Source organism: Oryzias melastigma, linkage group LG4, assembly GCF_002922805.2.
Source record: "Oryzias melastigma strain HK-1 linkage group LG4, ASM292280v2, whole genome shotgun sequence".
Classification (NCBI taxonomy): Eukaryota; Metazoa; Chordata; class Actinopteri; order Beloniformes; family Adrianichthyidae; genus Oryzias; species Oryzias melastigma.
Window position 1 is genome coordinate 2747702 of NC_050515.1, and position 22228 is coordinate 2769929.

General features: G+C 39.9%; 2 protein-coding genes across 8 annotated transcripts in view; both read right to left on the bottom strand.

Moving 5' to 3' along the window:
• The window catches only part of tle5 (TLE family member 5, transcriptional modulator), a 439890-nt gene that overhangs the window by 44501 nt on the left and 373161 nt on the right, over positions 1-22228 (bottom strand). The window lies entirely within an intron of this gene.
• Positions 8938-22228, bottom strand: part of akap6 (A kinase (PRKA) anchor protein 6) — a gene marked incomplete at its 3' end in the record, with an annotated part of 208933 nt that continues 195642 nt past the window's right edge. For all 6 annotated transcript variants that reach the window (XM_036211423.1, XM_036211427.1, XM_036211426.1 and 3 more), the window contains 2 exon segments: positions 8938-9090; positions 10507-10590. In XM_036211423.1, coding sequence (XP_036067316.1) covers positions 8938-9090; positions 10507-10590 — 237 coding nt within the window.

Here is a 22228-nt window from a genome sequence, read left to right on the forward strand (position 1 = left end):
CTCACGCGCCGCCAGATTTACTCACCCACACACCTGTCAGTCTCGCGATACTACAGCATGATCACGTGCACTCCTACAGCATGATCACTTTAAACTCGACTTTTTTTATTTTATTTATGTTTTGGAGCTTAGCTAATATGTAAGGTACATGCTAGCTGTTTTGCCTAATTTATGCTTTAAGAAAAGTTTTTAGGCTGTTTTGAAGTTAACCTAATACTTACACGTTAGCTGTTTTGGCTTACCTGTTTTATTTGTTTGTTTTTTTGTTTTTTTAGGCTATTTTGGCATTTAGCTAACATTTTAGTTGGTTATCAGCTTCACTGTTTTTAGCTATCAATTTCAGCACTATCATCTTCAGCTTTTAGCTTTAGTGATTTCAGCTAGCATCTTCAGTGGCCACTTTCAGCTTACAGCATTCACACTAGCATTATCACAGGTAATGCGATATATCTAGTTCATAATTATGTTAAAGTTATGTTTTGAAAGTTTTAAAAATTTAGTTTTAGAGTGTTCAATAAATGTTTATCCTGTTTATCCGTGACCTAAGTTGTGTTTTGGATTTTGGCCTTTTGTGCGATTGTTTGACACTCCTGGTCTAAAAAGACTTCCTTCTGGACCCAGATGTTTCCGAAGCTGCAGGCCTCCCAAAGCAAACATTGCGTCTGTGGTCTCTATGGCTCCTTTACCTCAGCTTCCCTGTGTAAGAAGGATTGTCTTTGGGATTCCCAGAATCATGTGCTGTTTGGAGACTTTGTGGTCAGCTCCAAACTACAGTTGAAGCCGAGGCCTTCAGCTGTCTATGTGGAGAATCGGCTCCTCTGAGTATAAGTTTTCTGCAGCCATCATCTCTGGATCTTCAGTGATTATCTAACAGAAATGTTTGGTAGTCATTGACCACCAGCTTAACTTTCCAGAAAACATCTCCTCCACTCCACTAACACCTCCCTGTGTGAGCTGAACCCCAGAGAAGATGATGACAGAATGGTTGAGCCGTCTCGTCTCTTCTGGGACTTCATCATTTTTGATACTCTTCATAAATACTTCTTAACTTAAGGACAGGATTGTGAAACAGATTCGAGGCTCCGGGGTGATTTTAACAGTATTTGAACTTTATTCTGGAAGATTTTCAAACATGTCAAACCTTCAGAAATAGTGAGACGAAATCCTGTGAAACATTTTCATTAAGGTTTGATCAGAAGTTTTAGCTTTCACATCAATGTGCTGGTGTAAACTCCCATCTCTGATGCCTGGAGCTGCTTTAAATTCTATTTTTTCTCATATTTAAAACCAATACGAATGTTTTTATAATCCCAGCTTTTCTGCTTCCTACAAACTAGATGATCCTTTGAGTTTTAAATGTGGAAAAGATCTGACCTCCTGCTCCGTTCAGCGAGTTTGTCACGTGAACATCAAGCACCAGTCCTAATGATGCTCCTGCAGGTGTGTGCGTGTTTGTGCATGCGGGCTGTGCTGCAGTTTAGAGGTGAAATCGTGGAACTTTTTTCCATTAGCTCTGGCTTGACTGCTCCCATTTGTTAGCTTTGCATCTGCTGGAAGGTCCAAGGAGAGCGCAGCGATCTGGTGTTGTCTGGGTGATTATTTATGTTCCTATGCGCCCCCCAGAGCTGCTCGGGGAGCCGGGGCCCGCTCTCCACCGCAACAGCAGTTGTCAAAGGAAGCTCAGCATTGTGATTCAGAGGCACACAGATAAATCACCTCTCCATGCAGGGTGAGGGAACTGAAATGTATGATTCCTGTCACTAAAGCTCCAGATCTGACCAAAACAATCAAACTGTTGGGGAAAATACATCACACACAGATTACCTCAAAGTATGAGAGCCCTCCTGATTATTGGTACAAGTATCTAATTTATTTACCAGATAAAAGTGTTTCATCCATTTTTGACAAGAGAAAACATCAGTGAAACAAATGCAATAAAATCTTAAAGGGCTGATTGCTCGTGTGTGATGAAATGATGCATGCTTAACATGTGTTCTCTATATGTATTGTGTGTGAAGGTTTTAGAATCAATAGGTTCCGTATATTCATAATAGTTTGACTAACGTCTATATTTTGACAGTAATGATGATAAATATCCACCAGCTTGTTACTTATTTTTGCAGTTCTCTCTCCTGCTATTCCTCATCTTCATTTTTCAAATCCTCTAACTTCTTCAACCCCCTTTCTTTTGTTCTCTCATTCCAACATCCCACTCTCTCCTTCTATTATCTTTTCCATCCGATCCTGCAAGAAAGTCATATAAACATAATTAATATAACTAAAGTTTAACCTCAAATAGAGAGGGGGTTTATACAAATACACCCCTCGTGTATCAGAAGATTCATAACCCCCTTTTGTAACAGTAAGATCTGTCCAACACAAGAGTCAACAAGCCGAAGCACAACAAGACAACAAAAGCCACAAAGCACAACCACTGAGACAGCGGTTGGAGTGGCCGAGCACTGTAAAAAACAATAAACGTATAATAATAACAGGCTGAAAGTTCATATCGTGCCTCAATAATCAATTATCTGACATAAATAAATTAAAATGCAGCATCATAAATTTGTATTTCACATTTATTGCTCTTTGAAGTGAGGCCCTTTGATATACTCTGCATTTTGTTTCTTCACTGAAGCTTTGTTATTAGGTACCTTAAAATGTAAGTAGTTATTGTAAAGACACATTAGTATTTATTGATAATTTTTATTTTAATATTGGATAAAGCACTAAATGAACATATTGTGTTTTAAATTGTTCTAAAAGAAGGTTTTTAGGAAAATAAAAAGGTACATTTTTAAAAAAATAGTTATATATCATATATTACCAAGGTAATATATTGATTATTGCAGTGTTTTCCATATCGAGATACTATCGGTATCGTGAGCCATGTATCGTGAATCAAATCGCATCGTGAGTTACCCTGAGATTCCCAGCCCTAGTGGTGACACTTGTCTGCTCTGCCAGATCCCTGGCAGACAGAGCTTTCCAGCAGCCGCGGTGCTCCAGTTCCATGGCTATGGTGTCTTTATTTCAAATCCAGACAATAACAAAAAGAATGCAATAGTTAACACCAAAACATCCCCAGTTTTGTTTTTCTTTATCCACTCTCTGGTTCAAAGTTTCAAGCAGCCCCAGTGGCTTGAAACTGAATGAAACGTAAAAAAAAAGTCATTCATTCATTTTCGTTGTGAACAATTTCCGTTCGCCTCCAAAGAGAATGAAATGACCTTTTTCAGTTTAAACTCATCTTTGTGCAACAAGCAGAAAATGCTTCAGTCACTCATTGCCTTTAAAAAAAAATTAGATCACATATTGCCCAAAAATACCCATGATCATTAGGGGTGTTGCGGATCACAAAACTCACGGTTCGGATCGTGTCACGGTTTTAGGGTCACGGTTCGGATCACTTTTCGGATCAGTAAAAAGTTAAAAAAAAAAACAACAAAAAAAACACCACCACCAACAACAACAACAACAACAACAACATGAAAGCTAAATTAATTTTTGGAAACGTTTCAAATCATATATTCAAAATGAATATAAAGTACTTCCCTTACACAAAAGTTCAAAACTTTTGCTCACTGAGGCCTATTTATTAAAACAAAAAATCTTTAAAGTTTGAACACAAGCAAAATGCTAAAACTTGTAGTTTCTGAATACATACAAATCTACAAAAACAGAGAAAAGAATGCTTAAAAATAGTTTTGAAAATACCAAATCTATCTGGTGTTCACTTGAAATACAAATGTTCTGATCCCACTCGCCAAATGGGGACATTTAAATATTTAAAATAATAATAATTATCTGTAAAACGTGGCACTGTTGCACCCGCTTTTCCTGGTGATCTTTTTGGCTTGCCATAAAATCATGTCCATTACGGATGTATTCTTTGAATCCAGAAATTGAAACGTGTACTGATGCTTTTATTCAGGTCTTAACATTAAATAAACCTGATATCTATCCATCCGCGTCAAGTTGAGTAAAGTTTGTGACGGAAGCTGCAGGGTTTTTCCTGGCTTAAAATAAGGTGGTGGTGTCTCGTGGGGACTTCAGATTTGTATACCTTAACAAGTTTATTTTATTATTATTATTATGTAACTTTATTGAACATTCTTTCAATTTACATATTTTACTATAGATCACCTCATTATAAAACAGAAATGTAACTAACAAGCCTAATTTTGATACACAATAAAACAACAAATTATTCTAGTTTGAAGCTCCATACAAAAGCTTCAGAAGAAACCCTCAAATTCATGGCCCCGCCCCCTTGTCCGTTTACGAGCACTCTCTCCTTTCCGCGCGGCAATAGACAGACTGTCTCCTTTTTTCTTTTTTCACGGAGGTTCTCCTCTAAATCAGGTGTTTAAACTCCTGATTTTAAAGCGTGTCTTCTCTCCCTCAAACTCTGTGGGTCTGACGGTAACAAACAGCTGTGGAAGAATAGTCCAGTCGGACCGAACCATTTTCAATTAAGAGGAAGGGGGGTCCACAGACGATGTTTCCAAAACAAAATATATAATTATTGTTACCTTGACATTAAAATCAAAATATTTGCGATTATATATTGGTTATTGGTTTACTGAAATTATTTTTTCTGTTGTATCATTTTGTCATCATTCGGGTCTCCGTGGACTCTCTCTCAGTCTGGGCTCCTAGAATCAGCCACATCCCCCCTTTTCCAGGAGCTGGTGGCGGCCGACACCAAATTCTCTATGCAGGAAAAGCTCTGAAAGCTCCGCCCACACGCAGCGGGAGATTCAGGAACAGACTTTAAGAAATAACCGTGAAGCTGTTACTTCAGCGCTGGTCAAAACAAAGAGGATTTACAGGAATTTGACAGAATTTCATTGATGTGAACGGACAATTGGTTTAAATTATGAGAGCCCGAGGTGTGTGCGCTCGCTGGGGGTGGGGGTCGGAGTGGTCCGCGGTACACACGTGTCCGAACCGTGTCCCGAACCGTGGCTTCTGATCCGTACGGACCACGGATAATCCGTGATCCGCAACACCCCTAATGATCATGATAATACATGTTTTTAATTTAGAGTGATGGGTGGATCTTACTTTGAAAGTTTCCTGCAATCCACTTCCTGATAACTTTTTTCAAAAATGCATAAAACATGAAGATTTTGGCCTTTCTGCTTCTGCATTTCTGAATACAAAAACTTTGTAATTGGTCCTCTCAAACTGAAAGGCTCAAAAACTTTTTTTTTTAATATTACAAAATAAATTGCCAAAGTGTCATCTGAACAGCTTAAAAGGTCACAACCAGAACCTCTGCAGCTAACCACATCTGAGGCTCTGTGAAGGTAGATGTTTAACCAGAACACCAGTCAGATGAAGGCCTGCACGCACAAGACCCAAAGAGGGGAAGTCAACTTCCAGCTAACACTTGTTGCAGTGAAAACACAGCTGCTGTATGTTCTTCACAGGTTGAATTTATTCCTGTTTAGACGTACCTTCAGTTATACTGATATGCTAAAAGCTGGATCTTTTGTTTTTCCTCACAAACTCTAAGAGGACATCACTGCACAAACGTATGTAAAAACCTACATAATTCATCATCTATGTGCACCTCAGCCATCAATGTGTAAATTTATCGAGTCTAAATTAAGTGAATGCCAATTAAGTAATCCTTACTTTATAAATTTTATATTTTATTTTACTTTTATTTATTTTTTTGTTCTTTTTTCCCTCTTTGTCCTCAGTATTCTTATACTTCTGGGTTTTTCTATTTTAGTTTGGGAATGGACGTTGATAGTCTTAGTTTGCAGGTTTTGTTTATTTGTTTTCTTTAGGTAGTTTTGGTTAGACAGACATTAGCAGGGAGCTGCTGACTCTGACGGTCGACATGGCAATGTTTAAAACTTTAAAACCGTAAGTTTTTATCATAATTGTGAATAATAAAAAGGCAGGAATATTATCACAGAATAAATCAACTTAAACCTTAAATAACTTTCAATATTTTACTTTTTGTGAAAATATATTTTGTCAAAATGATGCAAGTTAGAAATAAGCGCAAGATAACATCTGGCCATTAATAACAATAAAATAAATGATCTGGAGGGCCGGATCCGGCCCTCGGGCCTTGACTTTGACACATGTTCTAAAGTATGGAACTTGAATCCATCGTGTTTGCAACTTTATTTGCAGCACACATGTAACATTAGAAAGTCAGTCCCTGCATTATTCACAATGGGCTTGTACGTGGGAACAGGTGTTTCAATAAATCCTTATATTGAGGAAAACTCCTGGTTTGTTCCATAAATGGAAGATTTCTTTATCTGTGAAATCAAAGACTCTTAATCCAAATCTTCACTGGTTATTTTAATTATCTTTGTTACCTTGGAGCTTTTGATTTAGCGATCGTAGTTGGTTCTTGAAGAAGATTGAAGATTTTTTTTTAAAGCTGCATTCAGTGTGACCTACTGTCACACTTCAACCATACTCCTCCACCTTCAACCACCAGAGGGAGCTATCGCTTGAGTTGTGACACTCTCCCAAGCACATTCGTCTCCCATTAGCCCTTGCCCTCTGCTCCCATGGTTCACCAGGTGTTGCACGTCAGGCAACCATCACAAACAGTATTTAGTCTGGCACCAAGCAGAGCTCAGTGTGAAGTCTTGTTTTGACCTGCATACAGGCTGAGCATTCTTCCCATGTCTGAGTCTCTGTGTTTTGACTCCTGCCTGTTTATTCACCATCCTGCCACACTCATTGAGTTTGACCTTTGCCTGGATTCTGACTACGTTCATGTCTTCCCCTGGCTCATTAAACTGTTTGCACATGGATCCAAATGTCTCAGCCTCTTCATCACACCCACGGACTGGAACCAGTTTGCGGCTCAGGGGTTGGGGACCAGTAATCATCATCTTCAGGAGCTTCCAGGTTCATCAATGTTCATCTTCACCCTCACGGTTTCTTTGAGTTTGAACTACATTTTGGACCAACGTGCAAACTTCTTCAGTTTAAAACATCTGTGATCATCTGATCAGTTGTTAGAGGAACATGTGGAAATGGATTCCAGAAAAGACTTTTGAATTCGGGGCTTCGTACCCAAGATGAATAACACAATCTGTACGGAACGCGCTCTCCGATGCGGGGACACAGAAACCAGCAGAGGACAAACATTTTATCATTCAGCAGCAGTGTACATTTATAAACTAAACCACCCATATATATGGACCTCAGCTTCTTCCTGCCCCCCTCCCTGCAGCCTCCCTCTTCATTCCTCTCCCATCTCCAGCTGAAGTGAAATTACTCTCCAGCCAGGCAGCGAGGTCAGAGAGTCTGGCCTCTGCGATTTGTCTTCTCTGCAGCGCATTTGTGTGTGAATCTGAAAGATGGGGAGAAAGATTTGCGCCTCCAACTGAGTGAGGAAAAACAGATCCAGCTGATTCCAGCAGCAGACCGCGTTTGTTCAACAACTCAGACCGCACAATTACTACTTTTTCTTTAGTATTTTTAATCTGAGCAGCCAAAGTAGTTTCCCACCGACTCTTTCTGGGGGAGCGGGGGTGTTTTTCTCTGTAAGACTCTGAATAACAACAGTCATATAGACACATATTTGTATTACATATTATTGCCTCTGCAGACGATGAGATAACGGATAACATCAAGAAAATCTAAAGGGAAAAAGAAAATAGTAACAGAAATAAAGTTCAGTTTAAACTTTAGTCAACTTCATAACCAAACAGAATCAAAGAATATTGAACTCTAAAAAGAATCACGACACTGAATCCACAGTGACCAAAATATATTTTTCTTTGATTTTTATAAATATTAAATGCAAATGACAATCAGCATCATTTTCAAGTCACTAACCATTAGAATCTATAATAAATGCTATGAACAAACCTCTTAATGATAACAGTATTTTTTTCATAATAAAAACCTTCAAATGTTCCACATTATTACACACAACAGAGTTCCTCAACATCTGATAAATTCTAAAGAATTGAAAATGTGGTTGAATTTGGTGCTTAAGGAGGTCATATTTACTGAAATCAAGCACTACTTCCATCATCAGAGCTCAAGTTCCATTTGCACAGAGGGCCCTTATTTTGTAGCAGCTTTACAATTCTTGCATCCATTGAACTTTTTGGAGAATTTCTTTGCAGTAGTGATGGGCGATATGGGAAAAAATGTATATGACGGTATAAATTATTTTATAGAACAATAACAATATATATCACGATATAAAACAAAGTATACTTTCAGTTATTTAAAAAGCTTACTTTGAAAACAGGAAGCTTCACTGACACTTTCTTTTGAGGATTTGTTCATCTCTGGTGACAGTAGCGCGGCTCTTCTGGATTTGTTTTAGTTCATAAATTAAAATCATGCATTATTCTGTATTTCAGAGCAATCAATATTTTACTACATGATAATTTACTACACTCAACTATATTTATAAAGATGGAGAATCACAGATTTGGATGTCACAAATATTCAAGAATCCAAGTGCTCAGATACTTGTTACAGTCCTGTTCCACAGCTTGGTTTATCTCTTATTTTTGTAATCTCATGTTCATTTTTATGGACTTTCCTTGAAGGATAGGTTTGTTGTGTTAGCATTGGTGCGGGAATAGCCTCCAAGCATAGCTTACATATTGCTGTCTTCTGTTCATCGTTGGACGTCTTGAATCCAAAATGCAACCAAATAACTGACGTACCCCTCTTTAGCTGAAAGTGCTTCGTCTTGTGCTGCCTACATCCGTGAATCTGTCTGTTTCAACTCCAGGGAAACAACTTTAAGCTCTTCCACGTCCATAAAAACAGGCCAACAAACACGTGTCGGGGATACCCAGAAGGGGCTTTAACCCTTTAATTCCTGGGGCTTCGCCAGTGACGCTTAAACACAAAATCTGTAACTTTTCAACCGTTAACACAGTCATTCCAGTAGATTCTGAAGGAGAATCGAGCACTGACCTGCTGCTCCCCCAGCTTCCTCCTCAGCCTGTTCTGCCACTGCAGCGCCTGCATCACGATCGCCTCCCACCTCCTCTGCAGGTTGATTGACAGCAGCTGGAGGGCCTCCTGGTGCTGCTCTGCATCTGGACCCACCTCTGCCATGGGGCCCGCCTGTCCCAACAGGTGGAGGGGGAAGGGTCAAAAGATCAAAGCTTTTAACTACTAAATTATTGTGTTAATCACGATCAGTTAATTACAGACATTTTGGTGAGTTATTTTTTATAATCGCGCTAATCTAATTTTTGAGTTGGATGGTTCCTTCTGTCTTATGCATTCCTGAAGGAGCATTTAAACCCGCTCATACTGTGGTCATTTCAGAAAAATACAAATAATAAATAAATCAATAGAACTTCAGTCCTGTTATATTATATACACCCCCCCACATATATATATATATATATATATATATATATTTTTTTTTTTTTTTTAACAAGAGCAGACTGTTTAATACACGGAGCATCACGTTGTCATGGCGTCCACAAATAGCGCTCTGCTCTAGGTACTTTTTAAGAAAGGTGATCGTCATGAGAAATTTGAAAAAAGCCTCATTTTAGGGGGAAAGTTGACCTCTTGGTGCTTGTTTTTGTCCAGATGATGAAGCAAAAGAATTAACAAAAAATAACAAAGCTTAAATAGTTACATTTCTCCTCAGTGTTTCATTTCTTTCTTCTTAGATTCTCTGTATTTCTTTTTTGCTTCATCCCAGTCTTTAAAATGATAAAAATCACCCAAATAGGTTGAAAGAAACTTTAAAACCACTCTCATGTCTTCTCTTCTGTCTTGTTGTTGTGGTAAACTTTGAAATAAAGTATATCAACATTTGAATTATAGTATCAATAAAACGTTTGTGTTTAATATTTCCTGGATGCTTACAAAAGTATTCCTACTGTTATTTGATGGAGTAAATTAACACTCTAGACCCGATTTTTAATTATTTTTTCTATTTGGCTATTTTATCAAGATTGATTAAAAAAATACCCCAATCAGTGAAGTAAAAGTTAGAAGTTGTTTAGAATAAAAAATAAAAAAAAAAGCCATATTTTTTAGTAGTATGATCTTCTACTGCGCCACAATGTCACAAACTTAAAAAAACATCTAAAAAATGAAGCAGCAATTATTGGGTTAAAATCATTCCTATTAAAATCAATTAATTAGATTAATTAACTACATGTCACAATTAATAACTGCACAAAAAAATTAATCACATGACACCACTACTTTTAGCTAAAATAAAATGGTTTGAAGTCCCACTTCGATCATCTTTTCATCTTACCAGAAGTCTTTTAATTATAATTATGCCACATTTGGCAGAAATAGAAAAAAAATGTTGTTTTCTAGGACATAGTTTCTGCAAAGCGGCAGGAATTCATTAGAAATTATCCTCTGAGTGGTGGGCGGGACTACAACCTATAAAAAAGATATAGGAAGTGAATAGGTTCCTTCACTGTGTCACTACAACAACAAGGAATACTACGTTTTCTCCTCGGCTATAACATGCTGAGAGGAGGTTACGTTAGCCTCTCTCACCTGGCTCTGCAGGAGAAGCTTCTGGCACAGTTTTAGGACAGACGACACTCCTCGGCGCCGAGCTCGGATCTCTGAGGACAGACACTGCAGAACAGAGACACAAAGTTCTTTTCAGTTTACAGCCCGTCAACAGCAAACAGAAGACATCAATGATCCATCTTTACAGCTGTGAGAGTCAGAACAAACCAGCAGCGGCTGAAACTCTCATCCTGTTTGCACTTTCAGGAACTTCTATGTAAAAAGATGGTGGAAACTATTCTGAATATTATTCATGCACACATTTATGCTCACAAAACACAAGACCTTGAGGAAATGAAGAAACAAAAGGCAAAAAATCTTATAAATATCTGCCATATTTTACGCACAATAAGGCGCACTTTAAAGCTTTACTTAAAAACCCGCCCCCCAAAAAAAACAACAACAGAGTCCATTATAATCCGGAGCGTCTCATAAATGAAATAATATTGGATGGGTTTATTGATGTCGAGGTGATTTCGGGAGGTTGATAGCGGTGGTGGTTTAGAACACTTTTTCACAAAAAGCGACTATTTGATCCGTGGTCCAGGGCCATATTGTACAAATACATTTTACCTGGTAAAACATTGTGATTATTTGTGATTAATTATAACACAAAAGTAAGGCTAATCTGATTTTTTTTTTAAATCGATTGACAACACTAATTAAAAATAAATGTTCGAAATGTAGAGTTTCATGTGTGATTTAATATTGTGATTATTTGCAGATAATAAGTGGTCGGCAAATACTAACACTAAAATTAAAATTACAGCAATTAATCACAATTAATTTTTTTCCAGGTTTGCGATTAATTTGTTAATCCTTTTTAATTGATTCCCGGCCCTACTCATAACGCAAAAGAGCAGGTGACATAAAAGAGGGGCGGAGCCTCTTAGAAATCACTGTATGCTGATAAGTTTCAATTCAAAGTCAGTGAATGTTTAAAAATCCAAGTTACATGGGCACTTTAAACTGGCAAACATTAACATGTGTGTATCTGCCTTTGCAAGATTTTGGTGTTTGTGTGTTACAAGTATGCTTTAGTGTGTGTGTGTGTGTGTGTGTGTGTCAGAGTGAATGAGGGACGGCCTCCCTCCTCTGCAGCGACCAAACACGTCCGAGTCTTAAACTATTTATGCTAATCCTGCCAGCAGCTTGAGACGCGCAGCCTTTACATTTTCTTTACCTTCTTCCAATAAATATTAAACACTATCACAATGAAAAGCTTTCTCCTCTGTCTTTTGTGCACACACACACATCCTGCAGCACAGTTGCGGCTCCGTCGGTGGTCCGAACAGGAGATGAGGCTGCAGAAAGCTGCATTCAGGATCAGGAGGAGGAGCCAGGTTTGTGTTTCTGCTGATGTGTTTAATAAAAACAAGAAAAGTGTTAAGCTGAAGGAAGAGGCGACGCTGTGCTGCTGCAGACAGGATCGCTCAGAGGATCCGGTCATCCACTGAGAGGGACATGCAGAACATGAGCCGAGGACATCCCCAGCTCCACTCACTCATCATTTCTGGTTTTGTGAAGCTGAGCTTTGTTTACCCAGCAGGACAGTAAAATCAGTCCAGGATCACTTCAATAATCGGATTCATGTGTTTTCTGAAGAAAAAACTTCATGTTTAAAAAGAGCAGCTTTAGTCTAGCAAAGGTTTCTCTTGTAAGATTCTTTTATGCAGAGATACAAAGTGAGATTTTTGTTGTTTCTGCTCTGCTGGTTTGGCTCTGATCCCTGCCTCTCGCTGCTTTCCTCTGAACGGCTTCAGCCTGCCTGGACCGGTATTGACTCAGAAGCTCCAAAGACAAAGTCAAACCAATATTTGCAAAAAAGCTTTTCTTCTGAGCTGCATGGGAAACCGCAGAGTTCTGCAGAGGAAGAGACGGGGATAAGAGCAAAGGAAAAAAAAAAAACAAGAGCTGGACTCTGAAAGAAGAGAAAATGGGAAGAGGCAGAGAGGAGATTTGCTGAGATGAAAACTAACAGGAAAAAGTGTAAGACAGGATTAAAAAAAGATGTGAAGTGAAAAGAAGGAAACCAGGGATTCAGCAGAGAAACAAAGATGCTTCCTATTTTAGGATTTGGGATTTTATGCAACGGATCTCTTGATCTATTGTAAAAGTGTTTCTTTTCATTATGATATTAATGCTTTTAACCAAACCGTACCTATACCATACAGTTCTTCACCGTACCGGACTGCACTGTACTAGACTGTACCATACAGGACTGCAACGTACTGGACTGTACCGGACTGTGCCAGACTGGACTGTATCATACCAGACTCTACAATACTGGACTGTGCCAGACCGGACTGCACCGTACTGGACTGTATCACACCAGACTCTACCATACTGGACTGTACCAGACTGGACTGTACCAGACTGGACTGTACTGGACTTGACTGTACTGTACTGTATTGGACTGGACTCTACCGTACTAGACTGTATCATACCATACTGCACCGTACCGGACTGCACAATACTGGACTGTATCATACCGTCTGTACCGTACCAAACTATACTGTACTTGACTGGACTGCACTCCTCAGTAAAACAAGCTTTAATATCCAGTTGTAAAAGTTTCAGAAATTCAAAAGTTTATAGAAAATATTTTTTTTTCCTTTTATTGGTAACAAACAGTTAAATGTCATACAGCATTCCTAAACTTTCTTGCTAAGTTAGTTTTCTTTACCCAGACAGTAAAAAAAGAGTTTGTTTTAGTCAAAGCATCAACCTTCATGAATCCTTCAAAACATAAACAAAGGAATTATAAGCAGAGATCTAAAACCCCAAAAGTGTCGGGTAAAACTTCTGCAGGCAGACAACTCTTCCTTTCTGCCTTTTCATAAACTTCTGAACATTTAAAAAAAAAAAAAAAATGATCATCCTGTTTCAGCTCAGACTTCCCAGAATGAAGCTGAAAAAGAAGGAAAAACCTCTGCAATCCTGAGGACAATCTGAGGTGACAAGTCTGAATAAAAAAGCCTTTAAAAGTCTGTGAGGTTTCATACGTAAAACATAATGAATGAAGCTTACATTCAAAAACCCTTTAACACTGGATATTTAGCTCGGTTGTTGCCATTGTTTTGACTATCGTAACTCTTCAACCATTTATTCAATTAACATCCTAGTAGATTCTGAAATGCCGCTTTTGTCAACAACAGATTCAGCAAATTCACATTCATCGCGTAAAAGTTACAAAATGTCAAGGAGCATGAGTTTCTTAGGTGTTGCCGGCAACATCTCTGGTGGTAAAGGGCTCAATATCCCCATGGTGTTTTAGGACAAGTCTTCCATCCATGTGCTCAGACTAGATATAGACGTGCACACTCACTCTGCAAACAGCTGTGGATCATTTTAGGTCATAAAAATAATGAACGCTGTGATTTTTGTAAATAAAATTAATCCACACAGAACAGCAAAGAGAAAACATGGGAACTCCTGCCGGGAACATCTGTGTCTGGAATCATGGATTTCTATTTTCCAATCAACCCCAATCCTCGTTTCTGAATGTGACGCAAACATGGACAGGAGGGCTGGAGACATCAACGTCCAGAGGCAGAAGTCGAGGACGGTAGAAAAACGCTTTATAAGTATCCGCCATACGTTCCTCTTCTTGCCAGTGATGTGAGGCCCCACCATGTGGAAGCAAACTCATGCTGCAGTTCAACCAGAGACCACTAGAGGCTAGTTTCAGAAGGGAGCAATTCTTCATTGCCTCCTGTTAAAAACAACACTGTCCAGATATTTTGTCAAAATTATACAAGTTAGAAATAAGTACAAGATAACATCGGTCCATTAATAACAATAAAATAAAAAGATCTGGAGGGCCGGATAGAATTACCCGGAGAGCCGGATCCGGCCCCCGGGCCTTGACTTTGACACATGTGGTTTACAGCCTTTTCAAACGAAAATAAAAGATCAATACTTAGTGAGAACCCATCCAGAATCAATCGCAGGACTAAATATCACGATATATTGCAATATCGATATGTTGGCACACCCCTAGTCACGAGTGTCCAGATTCAGTAGTTTATGAGCTTTAAGAAAAAAAAAAGTCAAGAAGTAAGGGTTTGAGCTCTTCTCCAGGTGTGTGAAACCTCACATTTCAGCTGCCTCCTTCTGCATGAAGGTGTTACTGCTGCTACTTCTGTCAACATTTATATCATAACATGGACAGAAATGTTCTGCCCGTTCTCCACTCGTCCTCCTCTGGAGCGACAGACAGAACTCGATCTTTCCCTCTCATCTCACTCCAGCTCAGCCTCTCATCCCCCCCCAACCCCACTTCTATATCTCTCCGTCTTAAATCTCCATCTCTTCAAAACAAAATCCTCTTAACTCTCCACCACATCCTCATCTCAACAATCTAATTACTGAAACCTGTCATGAAGCGAGGGATGAAGGAATGAGGAAGCCGGAGGAGTTTCAATGTCAAGAGTTTTTGGAGTCCCCCCCACCATGTTTCCTGCTCACTGAACATCATCAGAGCCTCTTGACCGTGGAGTCCAGAGGCTTGAATGCTGATGGGCATCAGGTGTCTGATAGACATAAATCCGTCTCACGTTTTAGGTCGAGTTTGCATAAAAAACAAACTTTTTCAAATCTGACACAACTGGATCTGAACTCAAAGAGGGAAATGACAACCAGGAGGAAAAAGAAACTGTTTAGCAAAGTAGAGGAAGTAAAGTAGCAGAGAAAAGATGAAGATCAACTCAAAGTAACAGAGAGAAAGCAGGAAGACAAGGACACAGCGGAGGGGAAGGTGGCAACGAAACCACGCAGGGAGGGAGGGGGAGCGGGGTGGGGGGCTTTGGGCCTGTGACCCAGTGGAAATTTCAGTCAATTAACATTAATTAGAAATCTCTGATTAATTCTATTTGTTGATTAAGTCAATTAAAACCACAAGCACTCGTTATCGCACAACGAGCCTAATGAATTCCTGTCCGCAATTTGTTCCCACACATACTCCCTCTGCTGCTGCGAACAGCCTAAAGCCACCACCACGTCTGCGCTCCAGCAGGCCTCCTTCCTCCTGCTCCGGCTCCTCCGTCTGCAGCTCCTCCACCAAGCTGACCGCAGATACCTGCACACCTTCACTGCACTCGTCTGAGCAGGTGACCTGATCAAAGCGCTGAAGGGAGGCGGCAGACAGAGCTGCACAAATATGCGGAGACAATGTTTTTAACATGTTCTTGTAGCATTTATCTCATGATGGAGGACATATATAAAGCAAATAAAGCTTGAAATTGTATTTCTGCGTATTTATTTATTCAAATTGTGGTGAATTAGGAGCAGATTAAAAAATGCTGCCTGAAAAATATTGTATTTTGATGTGGAAGCTACAACCTGTAGGGTAAAACCTTCCTGTTCTACCCCATTCTGATGCTTTCACTTGTAGACAAATAGATCCATGAACATCTTTATTTTCCTTGTTTGAGCTGGAATCTGGATCCAAACTGTGCGGCTGGATAAATCCAATTTTGCTCACCATTTTTGTTGCCGTGGTAATGTAAGGTTGGAGTGTGATTGGTTGTAAGCTAACGGGAGAGAAAGTAAACAAAAGTATGATGGGAAATGAGGACAGGATTACTCCTCTGCTTAACTCTTGTCGCTCTGCAGATACTATGTCCAAGAAAACAACAAACAGTATCTTCATAATTAAAATTCCACTTGAAACAGCTTGACAATAGATACAAAGATGATTGAAGTGTTTCTTTAATCCTACTGATATTGGGAACATGAAAAAACTAAATAATTCTCCTTTCTTAACCAAATAATGTAATCTTTTTCACCAGCTCCATCAGACTTCATTTTGATCAGCAGGAGTTCAGGGTTTGAGCTCTGGACAAAGCTCCCATTGGACTAACTAGTCAGCCCAAAAGAACATCATGGGTCGGAACAGAAGCAGCTGTGGAAGATGTCCTATGGGACTGATGTCTAGAACAGCCCGAAGACCAATGACAGGTCAGCATATTTGAACTTAAATACACTGTTTGAGGAATCTCTAAAAGCACCTTCAACAGGGGAGGACACTGCCATCTATCACCCACACTGCACTGGATTAAAAAATCCCAGCAGATCTATGAGATTCCTCTTTTTTCATTTTTTATGTATTTCAGCTGGTAGGGCTGGGAATCACCGGGTACCTCACGATACACCATACACGATACATGGCTCACAATATCGATGATATCGTAAACATGAACAGCAGTGCCACTACTTAGTGTACATTGTTGTAAACAACAAAAGTTAAATAATTCAAGTAGCTGTGAGGCACGTTGAGGCCCAAGACAGCCAGTCTCACAACGCGCGCAATCAATCATAAACTTTTATTTTGTTAATTCTTTCATTTGTTTTTTGGCTTTCCTTTCTGCATTTTTTTTTTAATTCATCTTTTTCTATTCCCCATCCTGGTCAAACTCTTTCTTGAACAGTAATATTTTGTAACTTCATTCATTTATTATTATTAGTTGTCCTCTTTTCTGCATTGTTTTTAATTGCTTTCTCCTTATTCGCTTCACTTTTTCACCATAACTGTTGCTGTCCCTGCTTCCTGTCAGACAACAATAATTGGATTTGCTTTTTCTGCTTCTTAATTAGCTTTTTCCTTTGTTATTTATGAATAGCAAATGTTTTGTTTCTCTCTCATCTCTGGATTGCTTTGCGGTTTCTCAGTTCTCAACAGTAAAGTGACGTCTGCAGATCTGCTCTTCAAATCTGTGAATTCTGCATTCTAGGTCAGAGAAGCTTTTTAAAACTTTAACTGTGACCTCTAAAAGTCTTTCAGCTGAGATCCATGTTCGAAGCCTGCACAGATTTGAATTGTTCTGAGGCCAGAAAAGGAACAAGAAGACTGTGAACCTAAGAAGAATCACCATTTGCAGATTCTGTTTGATGCCGTTTTACAGTTTTATTATGCTGTTAAATTCACCTCAGAGGAGAAAGAACGTTTTTATTAATGCAAAAATCAATCATATCTAACTTGTTCAAACATGTCTTAGTAATAACAGGTTGAGTTTAGAAATCCTCCGGTAGGTATGTGTAACCAAAACCCCAATAGTTATCTAGAACCACAGGATTGTTGGACTTCTTAACTGTTGGAATTATTTAACCCTTTAACACCTGTGGTGTTGTCAGTGACACTTCAACACAAAATCTTTAAAATGCTGTAGCTTTTCAACCGTTAACACGATCAACATGATTCCAGCAGATTTTGAAGGAGAAAAGCAGGTTAACAAAAAAGTGAAAGTAAATCAAAGAACACAAACACTGGAGCTCTGGTGGTAACGGGTTAAAGTGAAGGTTTGAAAGCTGGTCCATGTTGGTGAGGCTGTTTTGTCAGCATCTTGGGGACGTCCCCATCTCGTGTCTTCACCGTGGGTCTGGAGCATGTGTGCAGCTCATGGCGTCACCATGTCTGCATATAGCTTACACAGAAGGGAGTCAGGATTGAGGCACAGCTATAAACGCAGGCAGTGGTGAAGAAACGAGTCTTCAGAGGACATAAGGAGCAAATATTTTCCCAACCAAACAGACTGGATCAGAACCTCCAAGCTAAAGCAAGAAAGATTTTCTAAACGCTAATCAAAAGAACCCCTTTCAGTGAGGGGTTGGAACTGGATCTCCTCAAAGAGCTGGGATGTTCATCACTTTCTTCAACCATGTCAAGGACAGAAGCATTTGTGCAAAAGTTTCAGGTCCTATGTTGATAGTGTTTCATTTAAAAATCTGTGGTCCAACACATTCTCATCCGAAAGTCGTCACATATAGATGTTTAGTCAAGGCACCTTCCGCGTCACTTTTTTGGTGTTTGTCATTTTTTAACAAGCTAGCTGATTGTAAAATCAAGGGTCCACAACCCTTGAGATGTAGCACTGGATGCAGTAATGGATGCTCACTGGTCCTTGGGGTGCGTTCAGTACTGGCACCCTAACCCAGAACCAGTACCCTAACCTTAACCAGGTACTGGTTTGCGTCCAGTAATGCGTCTGGTGGTGGTTCGGGTCCAGTACCACATCTGGTCTGGTTAGGGTACCCAGTTTAGGTACTGGTGCGCTAATTGTCTCGGTACTAGACCGGTTCTGGTTTGCAGTACAGAGGTTGGGGACCCGTGATTTAATTGGAACAACCGGTACATCGAAAAACGACGAGTTGGGACACCCAAAACGTCAAAAAGTAACGTGGAGGTAGGGCTGTGGATCGTTACTTAGGTGGCGATCCAAATCGATTCACGAATCAAGCTCAACGATTCATGAATTGAACCACGATTCTTACTTTCTAATACAATGTTTGTTGCTATGTGTATGCCTCTGGATACATGAAAATTGAAATTATATGTATTAAATCACCATCATTTATACCTTTAATTAGAACAAGATTAACAAAACTGACAAGAACACAAGGATTTAGCTAGAAAAAAAGTTTTTTGAGAGATGCTAGGTTTTTTTTTTTTGTCAACCTTCTGGTTAAGTTCAGCAGTAACATAAACATCCTAAAAAGCATAAAACTTGTTTTGGATAATTTAACAACAAAACCTGAAAATGCTCTGCCGTTTTTCCATCCTCAAAGTTCCTCAACATTTGACCTTCTAAGCATTATATATTGGTGCAGAGCCCATAAAAAAAAAGTTGTTTTTTTCCGCGACAGAATCAGCTATGTTCAGTTACGTTTTGTTAACGTAAAACTGTTGAAGATTTACCATAACCAAAAGAATGTAACACTGGAGCTAAAGGTCCTGTGTTAAAACTAATCACTTTTTTCAGAATTATGTCAGTGAGTGGAACTTTAGTCTCAGTTTTTGAACAGAAAAAAGATTTACTTTGAAAACTGGAAGCTTCACCGACACGAAGATTTGTTTACTTCTGGTGAAAGTAGTGTTGCTCATTCAGCTTTGTTTTAGTTTAAACTTAAAATCCAACATTATTCTGCATTTTAGATATTTTACTACACAACCATATTTATAAAAATTGCGAATCAGCGATCTCGGATGTCGCAAATATTCATACTCGAACTTTCAAGAGCACAGTATCCGAGTGCTCAGGTTCTCGTTACAGCCCTACGTGGAGGGGTCCTTAACCAAACGTCAACATGTGACGACTTGGGAGTAAGAACGTGTTGTGTGGACATAAAACCTAAAAACTTTCTTTCATGTTTTGTAGTTGATGGCCACACCCTCACAGAGAGCAGATCTTGTGGAATATCTCAAGGATCCAGAGGAGCAGACAAACGGAGAAGTAAACTAGTCTGCATGTAGTTTGGTATTGGCTGCAGACAGAGCCAGTACCAACAGTCCAATAAACAACACTAGTGAAAGTGGCCAAAATGCAAAGTCCTCATTCTGTGCACAAATGCTCATTTGGGACTTAAGCAGTCTGACTTTTTCAAGTTTGTTTGGAAACTGTCTGTTGGCAGTTATGTCAGAGTTTGATGCCAGTTTGGAAGTGCCAGACTTGAACCCGCTTGAGACCCAAGTGTCAGGACTCGGTTATCCAGCCTGGTTTAGCTGGGGGCAATAAAGCGCTGGCCCCCCAAGGGTGCGAAGTTCTGGGAACTGACTGTGGCTACTGTAGCTGTACTGTACTGTCATTGTCTTTCAGCAGTTTATTTCTTCGTTTAAAGGGTTTCCATGAAGCAAAGGCTGGTCCTTGATGGGGGGAGGGGTGTCTTCTCCATGAGAAAAAGGGTAAATGTGGAGAAACAGAATCCCAAATAAAACCGGCAGAAGTTTCAGGGAAATCGGGTGAAGATGTTGAACTGACTTGGGTCTGGAATGAGTTTTCTGACCTTGCAAAGACTGGGAGTCTACATGTCAATAAAACCATCAAGTACATGCTCTGCTTGTCTTGTTATCAACATGTTCTGCTGGGAAGCATGCATCCTGCCATCCACATGGATCCTACCACACACCAAACCTGCTTCAGGATAGCAAGCCGGCTCAGGGGGCCTCAGCTGTTCTCTAGCTTCCTGGATGGTCAGGAATATTTGTTTTGTTACTGAAAGGCAGATGAAATCAATACTGCACGGGTGGTTTGTGAGGAAGGAAGCATGAGTGGCAGAGATGGGCTGAGAATCAGCACAGACAGAGCATGACTGCAGAGGAAAGGTTTAAGGAGCTCAAAGGTGAGACGTGAGGAAAAGTTCATCTGGGGTTCATCGCTGCGACTTAGGACGCATCGGCTCAAAGCGGATGAACTGGATCATGTACTGTAATCAAGTGTTTCTCTTCTTTCAGGGGAGCTGAACTGAAAAACAGTTGAAAGAACTTCCTCTTATGTATTCCTACAAAGATGTTCATGATCATTTTATTTAATTGACATTACTCAGAGGTAAGCTAGACTCAAGATAATTTCATTTATCTTGATCTTCTCTTTTATTTGAAACAATAACTATTTCTTTTTAGTTGACAACATAAGTTACGCCATAATAACCAGGTATTCTTTTTGTTCAGAGACATAAAAAACAATCCAGGAAAAGTTATTTTGTTAAAGCTCCCAATGACCAGAACAATCTTCCTTTATCTATTCCATGGGTGTCCAAAGTGGGGCCCGCAGGCCAAATTTGGCCCACCAAGTCATGGCTCCAGAAGCCTATTGATGTAACCTATGTATGTTCCAAAACATCTCTGGCTGTAATATACTTTTGGCCTCCGAGTGGCGCTGTTAGCTCTTTTTTTGCCTGCGGCTATGCGTGAAACTAGTGATGTGACGGATCACCGGCCCGTTAGCCAGTTCGTGCCACATGTGTACCGCGGATCAGCCCCCTCCTCCTCCCCCGTTCCTCGCAATTAAAATCAAATCAGTCCACACCAAATGCTATTGGCATCAAAATGAACCAGTATTTACTGTGGGCGGCCGTGGTGCAGTGGTAGGGCGGTCGACCTCTGATCGGAATATTGCAGGTTCAATTCCCGCCTTGCCTGCCCATGTGTCGAAAGTGTCCTTGGGCGAGACACTGAACCCCACATTGGCTCTGGTGGAAGGTTGGTGCCAGTGTTCAGCAGTGGAGCCATCACCAGTGTGTGAATGTGTCTGTGACTGTAAAGCGCTTTGGGCCTTTAAGGAAGGCAGAAAAGCGCTTTACAAGCATACATTTACAATGAATCTGACGGGCAGTCAGAAATTATGATATGAATCAAAGTGTTCTTAAAACGAATGGTTACATCCATTCCTATTACGTAAACTTCTCATTGTCTGCATGTTTTAATAATATTAAGTGGATGTTAGCAGGTTAGATAAAACATTTCAATGTCAGAAAAATTAAATATGACCAGTTACATGTTTATTGCACTGGGTTTGTAGAATGTGTTTTGTGTTTAGTAAATGGATGGTGTTTGTCATCATCAGAGAACGCTGTAGGGCTGCCACGATTATTCGACTAATCGACGACTATTCGACTATTAAAATAGTCGACGTATAATTTGGTCGTCGAAGCGTCGTTTTTTGTTTGTTTTTTTCCTTGTTTTGATCTTAAAACTACTGGGGCCCGTTCCAAGAAGCGGGTTAAGATGAACTCAGAATCAATCACTATGGTAACTGAGTCTGTGAACGAAACCTGGTCGGTAGCAGGTTTTCTTTAGGAAACTTACGCCGGAGTCACAGAGGACGCGATAGATAGCGCCGTGCAGCGGCGCGGAGCGGAGAGCGCGCCGCTTCGCGGCGCTCTAATGGTCACACCAGACGCGATTTGTTTCCGCGACGGTCGGCAGGCG